Genomic DNA, 21,048 nt, shown 5'->3' with positions numbered 1-21,048 from the left:
CCTGCACACGTGAGGAGGGGGGAGGGGCATCACCACGGGACACACCCCCCCCTTCCCGGACACGCCCACCCCCTTCCCGGACACCCCCCCCCCTTCCCGGACACGCCCACCCCCTTCCCGGACACCCCCCCCCTTCCCGGACACGCCCACCCCCTTCCCGGACACGCCCACCCCCCCTTCCCGGACACGCCCACCCCCTTCCCGGACACGCCCACCCCCCTTCCCGGACACACCCCCCCCTTTCCCAGACACGCCCACCCCCCTTCCCAGACACACCCCCCCCTCCTTCCCGGACACACCCCCCCTCCTTCCCAGACACACCCCCCCCTTTCCCAGACACGCCCACCCCCCTTCCTTCCCGGACACACCCCACCCCCTTCCCGGATACACCCCCCCCCTCCTTCCCAGACACACCCCCCCCCCTTCCCGGACACGCCCACCCCCCTTCCTTCCCGGACACGCCCCCATCCTTCCCGGACACGCCCACCCCCCCTTCCCGGACACGCCCACCCCCCCTCCTTCCCGGACACGCCCCCCACGGACACGCCCCCCCCCCTCCTTCCCGGACACGCCCCCCCCCCTCCTTCCCGGACACTCCCCCCCTTCCCAGACACTCCCCCCCCCCTTCCCGGACACGCCCCCCCCCTCCTTCCCGGACACTCCCCCCCTTCCCAGACACTCCCCCCCCCTTCCCGGACACGCCCACCCCTCCTTCCTGGACACGCCCCCCTCTCCCCGGACACGCCCCCCACGGACACGCCCCCTTCCTCCCGTGACGAACACATCCATGGCCACGCCCCTGGCGAGGCGTCATACCACGCCCATGGCCACGGCCCCTGGTTATGACCACGCCCCCTTCTACCACGCCCCCTGCTGCTGCTGCTCCTCGTGGCCCGGCCTACACAGCCCTGGCCTGGGGGGAAGGGGGGGGGGGTTCTTCCTTGTTACTCTTAGTTCTTTCGGTAAAGTCACGTAGGTAAAAAATGAAATTAAAATTTATAAAAAATATTAATTTTAATGAAATTAAATGAAATTAAAATTAATAAAAATATTAATATTAATTTAATGTTTTACCTACGTGACTTTACCGAAATAACTAAGTGTATGAATCCTTGCAGTCACGAAAGCTTCAAATCTAGGTTCTTCCTTGTTTTTCATTCTTCTTTCCTATTTTTTTTCCTTCGATGTTTTCTTCCCATTGTTCTTTTTTCTTATTTAGTTTTCCTCATTTCTCCATTTTTTTCTTCATTATTCCTTCTTTTTCTTACTTTTTCCTTCTCCCCCCCCCCCCTTTTTCCCACTTTTCCTTAATAACATTTTTTTTTCCCTTCGTTTTTTTCTTCTATTCTCGTTTTCCTTCTTGTTCCGTCTGTTTTCCTTCTTTTCCCTTCCCCACTGCAGCATCCGTGCCGTGCCGACTCACAATCACGCGTGGATGCACGATACCGTGACGACAACGATTGATTATCATGACGATGACAATAATCATGATGACGACGATGATGACGACAATCATTATGACGATGATGACGATAATCATGATGACGATGACGACGACAATGACGATAATCATGATGACGATGATGATGACGATGACGACGATGATGACGACAATGATGATAATGATGATGACGACGATGATGATGATGTTGCTGATTAAGCTGCTGATGATGACGATGCTGATAATGATGCTGATGACGATGATGCTGCAGAAAAAGACGATGACGATGATGCTGATGATGAAGATGATGACGATGATGATAGTCACGATGACAATGGCAATGACGCCGCCGATGACGATGTTGACAATGTTGACGATGACGATGTTGACGATGACGATGTTGACGACGATGTTGACGATGACGATGTTGATGACGATGACGATGTTGACGATGACGATGTTGATGACGATGTTGACGATGACGATGTTGACGATGACGATGTTGACGATGACGATGTTGATGATGTTGACGATGTTGATGACGATGTTGACGATGACGATGTTGATGACGATGTTGATGATGTTGACGATGTTGACGATGACGATGTTGATGACGATGTTGATGCCGATGTTGATGACGATGTTGACGATGACGATGTTGTGTGCCATGCGGTGTGTGCGCCCCAGGGAGCTGGACCACGTGATGAGCCTCCTGGATCACCTGGGGCGCGCCTTCAACCAGCCGCTGGTGGTGGCTCACACCGCCAGCCGGGTACGCGGTGGTGGTGGCGGTGGTGGTGGTGATGGTGGTGGAGGTGGTGATGAAGGTGGTGGTGATGGTGGAGGTGATGGTGGAGGTGATCGTGGAGGTGGTGGTGGAGGTGGTGATGAAGATTATGGTGGTGGTGATGGTGGAGGTGATGGTGGAGGTGATGGTGGAGGTGATGGTGGAGGAGGTGATGAAGATTATGGTGGAGGTCATGGTGGAGGTGGTAATGAAGGTGATGGTGGAGGTGATGGTGGAGATGGCGGTGGTGGCGGTGTTGGTGGTGATGGTGGAGGTGATGGTGTTGGTGCTGGTGGTGGTGGTGATGGAGGTGGTGATGAAGGTGGTGGTGATGGTGGAGGTGATGGTGGAGGTGATGGTGGTGTTGGAGGTAGTGATGGAGGTTGTGATGGTGGCGGTGGTGGCGGTGGTGGTGGAGGTGGTGATGGAGGTGATGGTGATGATGGAGGTGGTGGTGACGTTGGTGATGGTGGTGGCGGTGATGTTGGGAGATAGTGGTGGTGGTGGTGGTGGAGGTGGTGATGAAGGTGATGGTGGAGGTGGTGATGGAGGTGATGGTGGAGGTGGTGGTGGTGATGGCAGTGGTGGTGGAGGTGGTGATGAAGGTGATGGTGGAGGTGATGGTGGAGGTGGTGGTGGTGGTGGTGGCGGTGGAGGTGGTGATGGAGGTGATGGTGGTGGTGATGATGGAGGTGGTGGTGACGGTGGTGATGGTGGTGGCGGTGATGTTGGTGATAGTGGTGGTGGAGGTGGTGATGAAGGTGGTGGTGGAGGTGGTGATGGAGGTGATAGTGGTGGTGGTGGTGGTGAAAGTGGTAAAGTGTGGGGAGCGGTGGTGATGTTGGTGATAGTGGTGGAGGTGGTGGTGGTGATGGTGGTGGAGGTGGTGGCGATAGTGGTGGTAGTGTTGGAGGTGGTGATGAATGTGATGGTGGAGGTGATGGTGGAGGTGGTGGTGGAGGTGGTTATGGAGGTGATGGTGTTGATGGAGGTGGTGGTGACGGTGGTGATGGTGGTGGAGGTGGTGGCGATAGTGGTGGTGGTGGTGGAGGTGGTGATGAAGGTGATGGTGGAAGTGATGGTGAAGGTGGTGGTGGTGTTGGTGATGAAGGTGATGGTGGAAGTGATGGTGAAGATGGTGGTGGTGGTGTTGGTGGTGGAGGTGATGGTGGAGGTGATGGTGGTGATGGTGGTGGTGGTGATGGTGATGGTGGTGGTGATGGTGGTGGTGGTCACGGTGGTGATGGTGGTGGCGGTGATGTTGGTGATAGTGGTGGTGGTGGTGGAGGTGGTGATGAAGGTGGTGGTGGAGGTTGTGATGGAGGTGATGATGGAGGTGGTGGTGACGGTGGTGATGGTGGTGGCGGTGATGTTGGCGATATTGACGGTGATGTTGGTGATAGTGGTGGTGGTGGAGGTGGTAATGAAGGTGATGGTGGAGGTGGTGGTGGTGATGGTGGTGGTGTCGGTGGTAAAGTGTGGGGAGTGGTGGTGCAGTGGCCAGTTCACTGCGCGATGAACCCAGCCACCCCGAGTTTGATTCCCGCTCGCAACCGAAACACCCTCGGTGACGGCGATTATCTGAACCGGGCCTCCCCTGGGTCGACTCGGCCTCAAATGAGTACCTGGTGTAGTGGTGTGAGGACCAATCCCCATCTGTTCCCACAGGCATCTTCAGTTCCAGCTCTGGCAGACGTCGTTACCAAGCTAGGAACGCTCTCCGAAGGACTGACCACCTTCGAAAAGAAGGTACATGACCGGCTCCCTGCCATGGGAATGTGGAATTGCCACCACTGAGACTCCCCCCCCACCACCCATCGCCTACCCCCCTCACCCCCGTGGGGGGCAGCCGATGGGAAGGGTAGAGTTAGTTTCACTTGTGCTACAAAAACAGCAGGCCCAGTTGACTTGAACGTTGACTATGATTTGTATTTCGATTTAAAGCTTTCGTGACTGCAGGGATTCATCTTCTTGGTTCTTTCGGTAAAGTCACGTAGAAGGGAAATAATAAAATAATAAAAATAAAACATTATAAAATACAATTCTCACGACGTTTCGGCCACAACGCAAGCAGCCGTCCTCAGGTGAAGAACAGGTCTGTCAGGAAGACAGCATCTGAATGAAACACCACCAGGCTTGGCAGCTTATATTTAAGCTGCTGGGTTGGAGGGGGAAGAGCGCCTTGACAAAATAATTAGCATATCAACAGAGGAATTTAGCATATTTATGGGAAATGCAGATATGGGATTAGTCACTACTTGTGAAATGCGTAGGAAGTGGGCGGGGGGTTTAAAAGTCATATTATGCCCGTGCATTATGCAGGATTAGCAGCATCATATGATTTGTATATTTATACTCACTCACCGACCCACTCAATTCATTCTAGATTTGAAGCTTTCGTGACTGCAAGGATTCATACCAGAGGTTGCAACCGGGTACCCAATACCCGTACCCTACCCGATACCTGGCTACCCGTACCCGGCTGGGTACGGGTACGGGTACCCGTTTGCGACCCTGGTGCGGCCGGGTACAGGTATGGGTTAGGAATCAAAACCCGTTTGCGACCTCTGCCCGCCGCTGACCACTGGTTACTCTGAGCCCTAGCCCTGATAAGGGCTGGAAGGCTTGGTCCAGGGTCCTAGATGTCTTCGGCGGACTTGGGTCTTCGTGTAGCAGAACTGGCCAAGAGCTCTCAGTGCTCCGGCTTTTATACCTGTTCGTGACCGCGTTGTCCAATCCCCGGCCACCTTGTAGAACCCTCCGATTGGTCCTTCCCAATCTGGCGTTTGGATCCCACCTCACCCTATTTGACCCTGACCGTTTGATCGAGCGGGAAAACCTTGTTTACGATCCGCTCTCTCACAGCTTGCGAACAGCGAGTAGTTATCACCGCTACATGTGTGACGGCGTTTTGACAAGGCCGTGGTCTCGCGCCGCTCTGTTTCTTGTCGATTGCACAGATCCTTGAGGCCTTGCCAGGCCTCACCGGAATCCAACTCCCAGCATCTCACACCCTGAGGAATGCGGCGAACAGTGCACTGTTTGAGGTACACGGCGTTTGTGACATCGCCACCGTCAATTATCGCGGCGATGATTCATATCCATTGATTGGTTGTTGTTGTTATTATGCTTGTTTAAGCCAGGAGAGTGACGGGTGGGGGGATAGGTGGGTTGGAGGCGTGGCTTGGAGGTTGAGGTGTGTGAGTGGACGGGTGGGGAGGGTGCCACATAAAGTTGTACGGTACATCTATGGAAGCAGCACGTCCACCACTACCACATCTCAAGGTTACGAAGTCTGTGAGTGTGTGGGTGGATCGGTGGCTGAGTGAGCGAGTGAATGAGTGGATGATTGCATGAGTGGATGAGTGAGTGGGTGGGGAGGGTGCCACATGAAGTTGTACGGTACATCTATGGAACTACCACGTCCACCGCTACCAAATCGCAAGGTTACGGAGTCTGTGAGTGTGTGGGTGGGTGGGTTGGTGAGTGAAGGAGTGGATGATTCGAAGAGTGGACGAGTGAGTGGGTGGGGAGGGTGCCACGTGAAGTTGTATGGTACTTCTATGGAACTGTAATGCGGGCGTAAGCGACCTTCCGGAGGTGACGTCACGGGGGGTGGAGTCATGTGACGTGGGGGTAAGGTTCGGGGCTTTAAGCGGGTAAACCGGAAGGGGAAAGTAGTCGGGGTGTGAGCGGAAAAGAGTGAGGCCACGCGGGCAAGTGTGGAGAGGGGGGGCGCCGACGGCGATCGGGAGCCAACCCCGAAGATAAGAGGAAGCTGCGGAGTGGTGTGCAGCTGGGGAGGAGACAGCCAGGAGGGCTGCGTGTTAGAGGCAGCGGTGTGGCTGCCAGGAGGAGCTGCAGAGAGAGAGAGAGAGAGGGCTGCTTGTTAGAGGCAGCGGTGTGGCTGCCAGGAGGAGCTGCGGAGAGAGAGAGAGAGAGCAAGAAGCTGTGAGAGCTGCGGAGGGAGAAGAGCAGCAGAGAGTACAGCCAAGGGGGGCTGTGTGAGAGAAACAGCAGCGGAGCTGCTGTTGTGGATCGGGCCGACATTGGAGTCAGCACCGTGGAGAAGCTACAGAGTAAAGACAGCCGTGTGGGTGTACAGCACGAACCGAATAATAAAGGACACTGGGACAGACATCGTGGTCCAGTCGTTTATTACACTGGTGTCGGAAGTGCAACGGCATGTCGAAACAAGTGAGGAAGAAAGTTAATCCGGCGCCTGCATCGGCTTCTTCGTCCGACGACGACGAACTCCCTCCAACCACGGATCCTGTTGGGGTGGTGGAGGAGAGCCAGGCTGAGGCGACCACGGGAACGGGTGTGGAGGATGTTGGCGCGGTGGCGGGTCCGTCGACATCATCAGACGCGGATCAACGATGGCAAGCGATGGCGGTACAACTGGAGGCACTTCAGGACGTCCTGGCGCATCTATGCCATCTCGTCGCGCCAGGGACGATGGATGATGCAAGTGGTGCTCCGCGGGCCGCCACGTTGCCTGTCCTGCCGCCGCCATTGCCCACGCGGCAAGAGGCCGCCATTTTGCGCGCTCCGTGGCGCCAAACCGCCATCTTGGCCACGCCGCGGGCCGACGCCATTTTGAATTTGCCATCACAACCACCACCATTGGAAGACGGCGGGAAGAGGAGTCGGAGTCGCCACCTTACAACAGTTAAAGAATTTTCCGTCGGTGGGGACTGGAGCGCGTTCGCCTGCCGCTTCTTGGCGGCGGTACGCACAGCAAGATGGACCGATGCGGAGGCTTTGGAGGTGTTGCCGACTCTCCTGGACGACGAATCTGTCCGATTCTTCCGTTCCATAGCGACCGATAAGAAGGCAACTTTATGTGGTGTTTTTCAAGAAATGGCCGATGCTTATGAGCCACCAGATGATGCGCATCGGCGATTCGCTCAACGACAACGAGCACCAGAGGAGTCGCCCGTGGCGTTCAGGGGTGCGGTGCTGGAGCTGGCCATGGCAGCTTATCCTGAGACGCCACAGGACCTGCTGGAGCCTCTCATATTAGGGAAAATGTTGGAGCTGTCTCGGGATCTAGGGATCCCCATGCCTGTGTGTGGGCATGAGAAGCTAACTTCCCGGATGGCTGCTAAGTGTCTCGATGCGCAATTCAACCTCCGTCGCTGGAAACAAGTGACGGCGTGGACGGGGGAGCCCGTCAAAGAAGAGGAGGCGCTGGGGTGGAACCCTGCGCAGGCCGTCTATGTTCCGGATGACCGGGGCCCTCAACAACTGACGGCCGCCTCCGCTCCATGGACGGGACGCGGCGGGCCGAGACCGCGCGCGGTGCTACCAGAACGGGGCCGTCAGGAGGCGAGGCCTGCGCTTCGGCGCAACGAGGCCGAATGTTTCCGCTGCGGGCGTAGGGGCCACTACGCCAGAGACTGCTGGGCCCGCTTCCCGGCTCCGCCGCAGCAGGAGGCCTCGGCACCGGTCAAGTCGGCTAAAGATCCTCCGAAACAGGCATGTCGGCACGCACCAGACACTCGGCAAGGCTTTCCACCTCACCCACCACCTGTGTTGCGCGATCCTATTGTTGTTGTTAAAGAAAGGCCATCGACGGGGCCTTGTCATTCAGTTACGCAGTGGCGCAAATTGGCACGGAGAGTTGTCGCGGCCGCTACGGGTTCGTCCACTGTACCGGGGTCCATACAAGGTGTGGACGTGCGCATTTTGGTCGACTCGGGCGCGTCTGCGACTATTATATCGGATGTCATTTTCCATCTGTTGGGCATTCCGTCGCGGGCTGTGCGTCCGGTTTATGGGTCGTGCGTCGCTGCGAACGGGGGTAGCATGGGTATCGTGGGTCAGGTGGATGCTAAGATATCTATTGGGGATGTGTCGGCCTCGGGTGTTGTGTTGATATCGAGATCTTTGGCGGTTCCTTGTTTGTTAGGCACCGATTTTTTGGCTAAGATGCCCATTTTGATCAAAATCAATGAGAATTGTATTGAACTGCCGGGGGGCCGTCAAATCTCGTTTCTGCCGTCGCCCTGGGGGCGACCTGCTTCGGCCGTACAAGTGCAGGCGCTGTCCGTCGCATCTGTGGACATTCCACCTGGTACACAGATGCTTATACCCTTGCGGTATCGGAAGCCCCTGCCTGATCGGCTAGGAGCAGTAGGGGTCTTGTTGTCACCGTCCGCCACGATAACAACCGGGTTGGCGTTAGTGGGGGCACAGACCATCGTCCGGCCGGATCAATTACCGTTTTTACAGGTGCTTAATGCGGGGGGAGAAAACGTCCGTGTCCCGGCCGGTACGGTTGTGGCACATGCCACTACGGCGTTTGCGACCCATGATTGTCCACATAGCCGGGGAGTTGTTGCTGGGGGTTCCGAGCCAAGGAGTTCGGATGATCGTTGGGTTGCTCAATTATGTGACGAAAATTCTTCCCTGTCCATGGAGCAACGTGGTGCGCTGCGTAAATTGTTGTTGACATATTCCGACGTGTTCAGCTCCGATGATTTGGATTTGGGCCGCACTTCCTTGCTTTACCATCACATTGAGACGGGCGATGCTGCCCCTATTCGATTAAATTCGCATCGGATGAGTCCTGCGGAGCGAGAACACGTACGGGGGGCAGTGGAAGACATGTTGGCTGCGGACATTATATCGCCATCTAACAGCCCATGGGGCGCTCCAGTCGTCTTGGTTAAGAAGAAGGATGGCAAATTGCGATTTTGTGTTGATTTCCGCAAATTGAATAAGATATCGGTGGCAGATGCGTACCCCCTGCTGCGTATGGATGACTCCCTCGACGCATTGTCGGGGGCTAAGTTCTTTTCCACACTGGACCTCTCTTCGGGATTTTGGCAGCTTCCCCTTGACGAGTCCTCACGGGAGAAAACCGCATTCCGTACGCCGCAGGGGTTATTTCAATTCAACTGTCTCCCGATGGGATTGAATGCGGCCCCTGCTACATTTCAAAGATTGATGGAGCTCGTTTTGACGGGGTTGCAGTGGGAGACATGTCTTATATATTTGGACGATATCATTGTCTTCAGCCGCACATTCGATGAACATTTGACGCGGCTGGAGACAGTGTTCACGAGGATGCGTTCTGCCAAATTGAAATTCAAACCAAAGAAATGTCACCTACTGCAACGGTCCGTCCGCTATTTGGGGCACATTGTGAGCGCTGAGGGAGTGTCCACGGATCCGGAAAAGACGGCGTGCGTCCGGGATTGGCCGACTCCGGCCACCGTGGGGGATGTTCGGCGGTTTTTGGGATTTGCCTCGTATTACCGAAGATTCGTGCCGGGTTTTGCGACGATTGCGAGGCCTTTGCATCTCCTTACGGGTAAAGGACGGAAGTTTGTTTGGGGACAGCCGGAGGAGGCGGCCTTTCGGAGTCTGCGTGATCTATTGGCCACGGCCCCAACATTGGATTATCCCGATTTCGATCACCCATTCATTCTTGATACGGACGCGAGTGACACAGGTATTGGGGCGGTGTTATCACAGTCTAAAGGGGGTGTAGAGCGTGTCGTGGCGTATGGTAGCCGAGTCTTGTCTCCTGCGGAAACCCGCTACTGTGTCACTCGCAGAGAACTATTGGCGGTTGTTTTTTTCCTACGGCAATTTCGACCATACCTCTACGGTCGTTCTTTTATTGTGCGTACGGATCATGCGGCCTTGCAATATGCCCTTAAAATTGACCAGCCATCCGGACAGTTGGCACGTTGGTTGGACACGCTACAGGAATTTTCCTTCCAAATTCAACATCGGAAGGGAGTGCGCCATGCGAACGCTGACGCACTTTCCAGATTACCGCGGCGCGCCCCTTGTAAATGTGAGTCGGGGACGCATAGGTGTTCGCCGATTCCAAACCCCCCTCAGCCGCTCACGTTGGCCGTCGAGAAGTCGGACACTCCGATGGAACCGGGACCGGCTGACGGGGTTTTGAATCTGCCGCGGTCTGTCTGGATCCGGGAACAGATGATGGATGAGTCATTGGTGTCCTTGCGGAAGCGGTCTGCTAAGGACGATGGGAGTCCGAGTACGGCTGTGGGGCCGCAAACCGCTCTCCGAGATGGTCTGCTTATGTGGCGGGAGGGGTTCCAGGAACGTTGGCGCCTGGTGGTACCAACGTCCTTGCGGTTCGAGTTGATTAGAACCCTCCATTGTGACACTCTCTTACATTTAGGGGTGCAGAAGACCTTGTTGACGTTGCAACGTCATTATTTTTGGCACGGCATGGCGACAGATGTCGTAGGGCACGTGCGCGCGTGTCCTGCGTGTGCACAACGTAAGCCGCCGAAACATCCTTACGTGCCGCCTCTCCAGTCGATTCAGGTGTCTCGAGTCAATGAATTGGTGGCACTGGACATATTGGGACCTTTTCCACCATCGGCGAGGGGTAATAAATATTTGCTGGTAGGGGTTGAGTACCTCTCCCGTTGGCCGATGGCCTGGCCGTTGCCCGATCAGTCGGCCGCGGCCATTACCGACGCATTTTTGTTTGGGTATATTATGGATAAGGGGGCGCCTGAGAGACTCCTCACGGACCAGGGCAGGAATTTCTCTTCTAAATTATTGGCGGAAGTGTGCGCGGGCCTTGGGACTAAGAAAGTACGGACATCCCCATACCATCCGCAGACGGATGGTATGGTTGAACGGCTGAACAGGACATTGTCTGCCATGCTTTGCCACACCGTGAGTGAACAACAATCAGATTGGGATCTGCACATCCCCGGGGTGCTTTCGGCGTACAGGATGACGCCTCATGCGGCTACAGGATATTCGCCGTTTTACCTTATGTATGGTCGGGAAAACGTGCCGCCGGTGGATGTGCAATTGGGAACTGGGGTGAAGGGACCTCGTAAACCACTTCCTGAATACATTCAGGACACGGTTCGCCGAGTCACGGAGGCGCGGGAGAATGCCCGCGTGGCTACGGCCAAAGCCCAGGCCCGGAACGAGCGATATGCGCGACGGTCTGAGGGGGAGTGCCCTTGGAAGGTTGGGGACCTAGCCTGGCTTCATTGTCCACAGGTACGTCCGGGGACCTCGCCGAAATTGCACAAACCCTGGCAGGGTCCCGTACGCCTCATTGCGGTTCCCAACCCACAGACAGCACGCGTCCAGATTGGGTCTCGTCGCTGGGTTGTGCATACGTCGCGCTTGAAACCATATGTTGCTCCCTTACATGATGCGTCATCCCCCAATGTTGCCTTGCCGGGGTCTGTTGCTGCTGACTCTCCCCTGCCTGCGTCCATTGATCTCGCTGGAGCGCCTGTCGTACCTGTTCCAGACAGGCCGGCCGTGACATTGCGGGGGACGAGGGGCCCTGCTCGGAGGACGCCTGCCAGGTCTGCGGGACCTTCGAGCCCTGCAGCCCTTCCGACCCAGCTGCGGGCACGGTCACAGGACAAGCCCAAGACTAACTCTTTAGGGACACGGGACGTCGGTGGACTTCCAGCTGCGACAGGGGGATTACCCCCTGTCATTCCTCGACTTTCATCGCGTTCCCGTTCTGCGAGTGGGCCGCCGACCGTCCGGGACGGGCCGGCGACCCGCACACGTTCCAAATCGCTTACGTTTCGTTGATTGTTGCTGTCTTGTTATTTTTTTCTTACAGTTGTATTTATTGCATGCTTTTGTACGATCGTTGATGTTCATTGCGTTGTTGTTGTTCTTGTTGTTACATTATATGCTTAGTGTCCTTTAGGGGGGGAAGCTCGGTTCGCCGCATTACGATTTGCTATTGGTCAGCCGAGGTCGGCTGGGATTTTTCTACGGGGGAGGGTGGTGTAATGCGGGCGTAAGCGACCTTCCGGAGGTGACGTCACGGGGGGTGGAGTCATGTGACGTGGGGGTAAGGTTCGGGGCTTTAAGCGGGTAAACCGGAAGGGGAAAGTAGTCGGGGTGTGAGCGGAAAAGAGTGAGGCCACGCGGGCAAGTGTGGAGAGGGGGGGCGCCGACGGCGATCGGGAGCCAACCCCGAAGATAAGAGGAAGCTGCGGAGTGGTGTGCAGCTGGGGAGGAGACAGCCAGGAGGGCTGCGTGTTAGAGGCAGCGGTGTGGCTGCCAGGAGGAGCTGCAGAGAGAGAGAGAGAGAGCTGCTTGTTAGAGGCAGCGGTGTGGCTGCCAGGAGGAGCTGCGGAGAGAGAGAGAGAGAGCAAGAAGCTGTGAGAGCTGCGGAGGGAGAAGAGCAGCAGAGAGTACAGCCAAGGGGGGCTGTGTGAGAGAAACAGCAGCGGAGCTGCTGTTGTGGATCGGGCCGACATTGGAGTCAGCACCGTGGAGAAGCTACAGAGTAAAGACAGCCGTGTGGGTGTACAGCACGAACCGAATAATAAAGGACACTGGGACAGACATCGTGGTCCAGTCGTTTATTACAGAACCACCACCACAGCTCACGGTGACTTAGTGTGTGAGTGAGTGAGTCGGTGAGTGAGTGTGTGGGTGGGTGGGTGAGTGAGTGAGCGAGTGAGTGAGTGAGTGAGTCGGTGATTGAGTGAGTGAGTGTGTGAGTGAGTGAGTGAGCGAGTGAGTGAGTGAGTGAGTCGGTGAGTGAATGGGTGAGTGAGTGGGTGAGTAAGTGAGTGAGCGAGTGAGCGAGTGAGTGAGTGAGTCGGTGAGTGTGTGTGTGTGAGTGAGTGTGTGAGTGAGTGAGTCGGTGAGTGAGTGAGTGAGTGGGTGAGTGTGTGAGTGTGTGAGTGAGTGTGTGTGTAAGTGAGTGTGTGTGTGAGTGAGTGAGTGTGTGAGTGAGTGAGTGAGTGTGCGAGTGAGTGTGTGAGTGAGCGAGTGAGTCGGTGAGTGTGCGAGTGGATGAGCGGGTGGGTGTGTGGGGGCACCACGTGAAGACGATGTTGTTCGGTACTTCTATTGCACCGCCACCACCGCAGGTCAAGGTGGACTCACACCTCTCCGAGTTCACCCGGCTGGGCAAAAAGCCGCTGTTGCGCGTGGAGGTGGAGGAGGGGAGGCTGGTGATGCTGCGGAGAAACAAAGAAGGTCTGGATGAGGTGGACAGCTACACGCATGAGCGCAGTAAGCCCCCCACCACCACTCATTCATTGTTGTGACTACTTTTGTTTCAGGGTGGCCGTGTGGGAGACACTGAGAGGCTGGGTTCGAGCCCTGGGTCTGGGTGTCTCTCTCTCAGTGGGTTCACGATGGCCGTGTCGGAGACACTGAGAGGCTGGGTTCGAGCCCTGGGTCTGGGTGTCTCTCTCTCAGTGGGTTCACGATGGCCGTGTCGGAGACACTGAGAGGCTGGGTTCGATCCCTGGGTCTGGGTGTCTCTCTCTCAGTGGGTTCACGATGGCCGTGTGGGAGACACTGAGAGGCTGGGTTCGAGCCCTGGGTCTGGGTGTCTCTCAGGGGGTTCACAATGGCCGTGTTGGACACACTGAGAGGCTGGGTTCGAGCCCTGGGTCTGGGTGTCTCTCTCTGAGTGGGTTCACGATGGCCGTGACGGAGACACTGAGAGGCTGGGTTCGAGCCCTGGGTCTGGGTGTCTCTCTCTCAGTGGGTTCACGATGGCCGTGACGGAGACACTGAGAGGCTGGGTTCGAGCCCTGGGTCTGGGTGTCTCTCTCTCAGTGGGTTCACGATGGCCGTGTCGGAGACACTGAGAGGCTGGGTTCGAGCCCTGGGTCTGGGTGTCTCTCTCTCAGTGGGCTAACAATGGCCACGCCGGAGACACTGAGATCCTGCTGATGACGATGCTGATGACGATGCTCCCTGTTGATGATGATGCTGATGGCGATCTGCTGTGCCAGTCTTGCAGCTCATCAAGTCCCAGCGGTTCCACAATAAGCTGAGCATCGTGTTCGACCGCGACCGCGACAAGAACAACCGCAGGGACTTCATCTTCTCCGACGCGCGGGTCTCTTTGACACACCGCCACCACCACCACCTACTAGCAACGCCACCACCCAATAGTACCACCACCGCCTATTAGCACAACCACCACCACCACCCTCTAGCACCCTGGACAACACCACCACCCACCAGCACCACCACCACCACCACCCACGAGCACCACCACTAGTAACCTGGACCAATACCAACAGCCGCCATTCGCCACTACGTGACGGTGACGTCACCACGGCAGCTGTGCCAGGCTAGGTGCACCACTTTGAGGCTGTCGCGTGAAGTGTCGAAGGCCCGCTATTGGCAGGAGATCTCGGGACAGACCCAGCAGGTGCCACGGGTCGGCTGACTGAGATGACCACTAGCTGTACCTCCCTAGTGTGCCAACTTGCTGCATTTAGCCGCTCGTTGTTGTGAGCGTCGCTCCTCTGCCCTCCGTTGTTGTTGCTAGCAGCGTCCTTCTCGAGCCTCCACCGTAGCACCCTGGAAACCACCGTCACCACTTCCACCACCACCACCCACTAGCACCCTGGACAACACCACCACCTACCAGCACCACCACCACCCACCACCACCCACCACCACCACCCACCACCACCACCACTACCCACTAGCACCCTGGACAGCACCACTAGCACCACCACCCACTAGCACCACCACCACCCACCACCACCCACCGTCACCACTTCAACCACCACCACCCACTAGCACCCTGGACAGCACCACTACCACCACCACTAGCGCCACCACTACCTCCGGACACGCCCCGCCCCGGACACGCCCCCCCTCTCCGGACACGCCCTCCCCTTTCCCGGACACGCCCCCCCCCCAACGGACATGGTCACTGCCGTGCCCCCGATCTTACATTTACATGCTAATCTTGATTTGAAGTTTTCGTGACTGCAAGGGATCCATACTCTTTGGTTCTTTCGGTAAAGTCACGTAGGTAGAAAAATAAGTAATAAATAAATAATAAATAAAATAGATAAAAATTAATATTCTTAGGTTTTTTCGGTAAAGTCACGTAGGTAAAAAAATTAAAATTAATAAAAGTAAAATAAAAATAAATTAAAAATCACGACGTTTCGGAGGCAACACAAGCTTCCTTTCGATTTACAGCTTTCGTGACTGCAGGGGATCCATACTCTTTGGTTCTTTCGGTAAAGTCACGTAGGTAGAAAAATAAGTAATAAATAAATAATAAATAAAATAGATAAAAATTAATATTCTTAGGTTTTTTCGGTAAAGTCACGTAGGTAAAAAAATTAAAATTAATAAAAGTAAAATAAAAATAAATTAAAAATCACGACGTTTCGGAGGCAACACAAGCTTCCTTTCGATTTACAGCTTTCGTGACTGCAGGGATTCATCTTCTTGGTTCTTTCGGTAATAAAATAATAAAAATAAAACATAATAAAATAATTCTCACGACGTTTCGGCCACAACGCAAGCAGCCGTCTTCAGGTGAAGAAACAGGTCTGGCCGAAACGTCGTGAGAATTATTTTATTATGTTTTATTTTTATTATTTATTACTTCCCTTCTACGTGACTTTACCTAAAGAACCAAGAAGATGCTAATCTTGATTTGAAGCTTTCGTGATTGCAAGGAATCCAAACTCTTTGGTTCTTTCGGTAAAGTCACGTAAAAAACATTTTTTTATACATTAATTATTTAGCTATTTCATTTACTTTTATTACGTTTTTTTTATATCTTTTATTTTTCGCCTACGTGACTTTACCGAAAGAAGCACCAAAGAGTATGGATCTGAGCCCGGTCACAACCGGTAGCCCCGGTGAGGTGCTGCTGCTACTCGCAGCACTTGCCCCGACAGCCCAGTGAGAGGCTACACGGGGGACCTTTGCCTGTTTCGTTTATTCGCGACTGCAGAAGCGAGAGGCGTTCTGTCAGCTGCTGCAGCAGATGAAGGTGAAGCATTCTCACCGCGACGAGCCCGACATGGTCTCCGTCTTCGTGGGGACGTGGAACATGGGTGAGTGTGTGTCTGTGTGTGTGTCTGTGCGTTTGTGTGTGCGTGTGTGTGTTTGTGTGTGTGTGTCTGTGTGTCTGTGTCTGTGTGTGTGTCTGTGCGTGTGTGTCTGTGTGTTTGTGTGTGTCTGTGTGTGTGTCTGTGCGTGTGTGTCTGTGTGTGTGTGTTTGTGTGTGTCTGTGTGTCTGTGTGTGTGTCTGTGTGTCTGTGTCTGTGTGTGTGTGTCTGTGCGTGTGTGTCTGTGTGTGTGTGTCTGTGCGTGTGTGTCTGTGTGTGTGTGTCTGTGTGTGTGTCTGTGCGTGTGTGTCTGTGTGTGTGTCTGTGTGTGTGTGCGTGGCTCTGTGTGTCTGTGTGTGTGTTTGCGTTTGTGTGTCTGTGTGTGTGTGTTTGCGTGTGTGTGTCTGTGTGTGTGTGTCTGTATGTGTGTCTGTGTCTGCGCGTGTGTCTGTGCGTGTGACCGTGCGTGTGTCTGTGCGTGCGCATTGTGGAGCGGTGGGTGTAGCGGTTAGCGTTACGCCGCGCTTCGAACCCGGCGACTCTCCGCGGGTCTCCGTGTAACTCCGCGAGTCTTTGTGTAACTCTATGGGTCTCCGTGTAACTCCTCCGCGGGGTGTCTGCGCTGCGACCAGGCAACGCCCCGCCGCCACGCTTCCTCCACACGTGGCTGATGTCTCAGGGCGTGGGTCGTACCCGCGACGACGCCACCCTCACCCTCGCTCACGACGTGTACGCGCTGGGCGCCCAGGAGTGTCCGCTCAGCGACCGCGAGTGGGCCGAGGGGCTACGGGCAGCGCTACGAGATGTCACCGACGTGGACTTCAAGAGCGTGAGGCCTCCCCCCCCCACCCCACCACCTGTCCCGTACACCGCCAGTGTCATTCGTAATTGCAGGGGTTTTGTCGCGTAAATTTTTTAACTTGTTACGCGATCGAACCTCGCTCCGGGTTCAGCAGCACGACAGAAAGCACCCAGGGCATGCGCTTAGTTGTGGTGGGGCCGATGGGATAAGGCCCCACCTCTGAGTGGGCATGCTCCAGGTTCAGCGGCAGCGCCCTCGGAGTGAGCGTGTGTCTGTGCGTGTGCTTGTGTGTCTGTGTGCGTGTGTCTGTGTGTGTGCGTGTGTCTGTGATGGTGTCTGTGCGTGTGTGTGCGTGTGTCTGTGTGTGTGTCTGTGCGTGTGTATGTGATGGTATCTGTGCGTGTGTCTGTGCGCGCGCATTGTGGAGCAGTGGGTGTCACGGTTAGCGCTACGCCGCGCTTCGAACCCGGCGAATCTTTGGGGTCTCCGTGTAACTCCGGATCGCCAGCAAACACAACGCGGTTGGCCAGTGAGGGAGCCATCCCCTCCACCGCACCCGGCCATCGATCTTCCTCCCGTTGTACCGGAGGAATATCCGCCCGGCACAGCGATCTAACCAGAGGTCGCAACTGGGTACCCGATACCCGTACCCTACCCGATACCCGGCTACCCATACCCGGCCGGGTACGGGTACGGGTAGGCCGTGAGTCACTGGTGAGTCACCGTTTGTCACTCATTTCCCAACGTCTTGTCTCTTCTCACAATTCAAGTTCCTAGAATCAACCCACCCGCGCCTGCAACATGGCTTCATCCCAGAGGTCGCAATCGGGTACCTGATACCCGTACCCTACCCGTACCCGGCCGGGTAACCGTTTGTCATTAATTTCGGGTAGGATACGGGTACAGGTAGGGAACGGCTACCTGTACCCGGCCGGGTACGGGTACGGGTACCCATTTGCGACCCTGGTGCGACGGGTACAGGTAAGGAATCAAAACCCGTTTGCGACCTCTGGATCTAACCCAAAAAAATCCGCCCGCGGCTGTACCGGAGGAAACCACCCACCCCCCTCGTTCGCCGTGCCGGCCTTCATAGGCGCTGCTCGCTAACGGCACTTGCCCCAACGGTCTTGTTAAGGCTACACAGGGGACCTTTGTCTTTGTGTTGTGTGTGTGTGTGCGTTGCAGGTGGCGGTGCACAGCCTGTGGAGCATCAAGCTGGCCGTGTTCGTGAAGGCGGAGCACGAACACCGCGTCAGCCACGTCTCCTGCTCAAGCGTGAAGACCGGCATCGCCAACGCGCTCGGTCAGAGACGCTCGCACGCACGCTTACACACACGCACGCACGCGCACGCATGCTTACACACACGCACGCACGCGCACGCACGCTTACACACACGCACGCACGCGCACGCATGCTTACACACACGCACGCACGCGCACGCACGCTTACACACACGCACGCACGCGCACGCATGCTTACACACACGCACGCACGAGCACGCACGCTTACACACACGCACGCACGCGCACGCACACGCACGCACACTTACACACACGCACGCGCACGCACGCTCGTTCGCTCACTCACACACGCACGCTCACACACACGCTTACCCACACACGTGCTTCCACACACGTGCTTCCACACACGCTCACTCACACACGCACGCTCACCCACACACGCTCACACGCTCACTCGCACACGCTTACCCACACACGCGCTTCCACACACGCTCACACACACACACACTTACACACACGCACGCTCACCCACACACGCTCACACACACGTACACACACGCACGCTTACCCACACACGCTCACTCACACACGCTTACCCACACAGGCGCTTCCACACACGCTCACACACAACAACAACAACAACCGCCATTCGCCACTAAGTGGCGGTGACGTCACCACGACGCTTGTGCCAGGCCATGTGCACCCTGAGGCCACGTGAAGTGTCGAACGCCCGCTGGCAGGAGGTCACGGGGCAGACCCAGGTGCCACGGGTCGACCGACCGAGATGACCGAGATGACTGGCTGATGCACCACCTGTGCCCCCTACTGTGCCAACTTGCTGTGCTTTAGCCACCCGGCGCTCCGCTCGTTGTTGTGAGCGTTGCTCCTCCGCCCTCCGTTGTTGTTGGAGGGCGACTGCCTCCAACTGCCCAGTAGCGTCCTTCACGAGCCTCCTCCACTGAGGCCGATCTTGACACCGCTGGTACCAGTCATCAGCAAGCCCACTCAGCTCCACGTCCTCCTGTACCACATCACTCCATCTCTTCTCCAGCCCGTGCCGCGCCCGTTTAGCCCCCTCGATCCGGCCAAACAAAAGCTGTTTAGGCATGCGGTGGCTGGGCATGCGGGCTACATGACCCAGCCAACGCAGCCTTGCCTGCCGGAGGAGCTCACTGATGGGACTTTGCCCAGATCTTTCAAGGACTTGTGAGCTCCTCACACAATCCAGCCTGGTTAAACCCAGGATGGATCGTAGGCAGGCCAGCCTAAATGTTTCCAACCGGCGAAGATGCTCCACTAGGGGGGTCCACGTTTCGCAAGCGTAGAGAAGGGAGGGAATGACCGTGGCCAAGAAGACCTGAAGCTTCGTGCGGAGCGACAGACCAGGTAGCTTCCACACAGCGTTACGCAAACGATGAAAAGATATTGCCGCTCGACTGATTCGGAGTGAGACCTCTGCTGATAAACTGGAGCCGGTCATAAGCACACTGCCCAGGTATGGGAAACTCTCCACTCTCTCCACAATTGCCCCATCACCAATTGGGAGTTGTGGGGGTGGAGTGTCCGATGGTACAAAATACCCAGGCAGGTGCTTAGTTTTGGTGGGGCTGATGGTAAGGCCCCACCTCTTAGTGGCACGCTCCAGTCTCAGCAGCAGCGTCTCCAACTCCTCTTCTAAATGAGCAGCTATTACCAAATCATCGGCATACATAACGTGGTTGACCAATAGGGAGCTATCCCTTGATCGCACCCGGGCGTCGATCAGCCTCCCATTATATCTGTACCAAATGGAAATTCCCCCGGTACAGCTATTGAAGGCTTCACGAACTACGCAGTCGAAATAGATGTTAAATAATGTGGGAGCCAGAGGACATCCCTGTCGCGCCCCAAGGTGTACAGGGAAAGGCTCCGACTCCCAGCCACGTAGTTTTACCCAGGCCCGCTCACCATCATGAAGGTTCTTAATGATCGTGAGCAGAGGATCAGGGACTCCGAAAGCACGAAGAACAACCCAGAGCCCAGTCCTACTGATGGTATCATAGGCCTTGACCAGGTCAATAAAGCAGAGATGTAGGTCTTTTTGGAATTCCCTACACCTCTGCTGTAGCAGACGGACAGAAAATATGGCATCTGTGCAGGACCGCCCTTTCCTGAAACCGCATTGGGGCTCCGCAAGCCTCTCCTCAGCGTGCCTAGCAAGGCGATGTTGAATAATCCTTGCCAGGACCTTACCCGGCACACTGAGGAGTGAGATGCCCCTGTAGTTGTTACAGTCGGTACGGTCCCCCTTCTTAAAGAGGGGGACCACCAGGGCATCCTTCCAGTCCTGCGGAACCCGTCCAGTGGTCCAGACTGTTGTTATGATGTCATATAGGGCAGTCTGTGCACAAACGCCACCCTCCCTCAGCATTTCGCTTGGGAGATCATCTCTGCCCGGTGCCTTCCCTCGTCTCAGACTCCGGATCGCCCTCAGTACTTCCTCAACAGCTGGTACCTCAGCCAGCCACTCACAGGGGGTGACCTCTTCCAATATTTGAGGCACCGCAGCCTCAGCAGGGTTATCCCCACTTTGTGCCATGATGTTTTCCTGGCTGAGAGATTTTCACTCCCCCAGGAACTCACAGAAATGCTCAGCAAATCTGCAAACCTGTTCCTGGGGGTCGGAGATTGGATCACCGTTTTTTCCTCTAATAATGGTAATAGGTGTGGCGCTGCAGGTTACTTTTTTGATGGAGTTAAATAGTGATTTGTGATCGCGGGCCACTGAGGCAGACTCCATCTCCTCAGCAACCCGCGACCACCACCCATCCTTACAGCGCCTTACGGCTCTCTGAACCTCCGAGCGAAGGCTGCGGTAAACCTCCTCATTCTCTGACGTGGGATGCTGTAGGCGATGAGAGTGGGCCTGTCGCTTTTTCTCAATTAACCTGAACACCTCCTCTGTCAG

General features: G+C 55.8%; 1 protein-coding gene across 1 annotated transcript in view; it reads left to right on the top strand.

Annotated features, from left to right (window-relative positions):
• Positions 1–21,048, top strand: part of LOC144952417 (phosphatidylinositol 3,4,5-trisphosphate 5-phosphatase 2A-like) — a 71,782-nt gene that overhangs the window by 18,638 nt on the left and 32,096 nt on the right. The window contains exons 6-14 of the mRNA XM_078882813.1: positions 1–9; positions 2,129–2,213; positions 3,897–3,977; positions 5,189–5,275; positions 13,100–13,244; positions 13,979–14,085; positions 15,961–16,063; positions 16,690–16,886; positions 18,045–18,162. The exon at positions 1–9 is cut by the window's left edge and continues 132 nt beyond it. Of these exons, the coding sequence (XP_078738939.1) occupies positions 1–9; positions 2,129–2,213; positions 3,897–3,977; positions 5,189–5,275; positions 13,100–13,244; positions 13,979–14,085; positions 15,961–16,063; positions 16,690–16,886; positions 18,045–18,162 (932 nt within the window). The remainder of the gene's footprint in view (positions 10–2,128; positions 2,214–3,896; positions 3,978–5,188; positions 5,276–13,099; positions 13,245–13,978; positions 14,086–15,960; positions 16,064–16,689; positions 16,887–18,044; positions 18,163–21,048) is intronic.

The sequence above is a fragment of the Lampetra fluviatilis genome, chromosome 67 (assembly GCF_964198595.1).
Source record: "Lampetra fluviatilis chromosome 67, kcLamFluv1.1, whole genome shotgun sequence".
NCBI lineage: Eukaryota > Metazoa > Chordata > Hyperoartia > Petromyzontiformes > Petromyzontidae > Lampetra > Lampetra fluviatilis.
The sequence above is the reverse complement of the archived record's forward strand: the minus strand, read 5'-3'. Positions and strand labels throughout refer to the sequence as shown.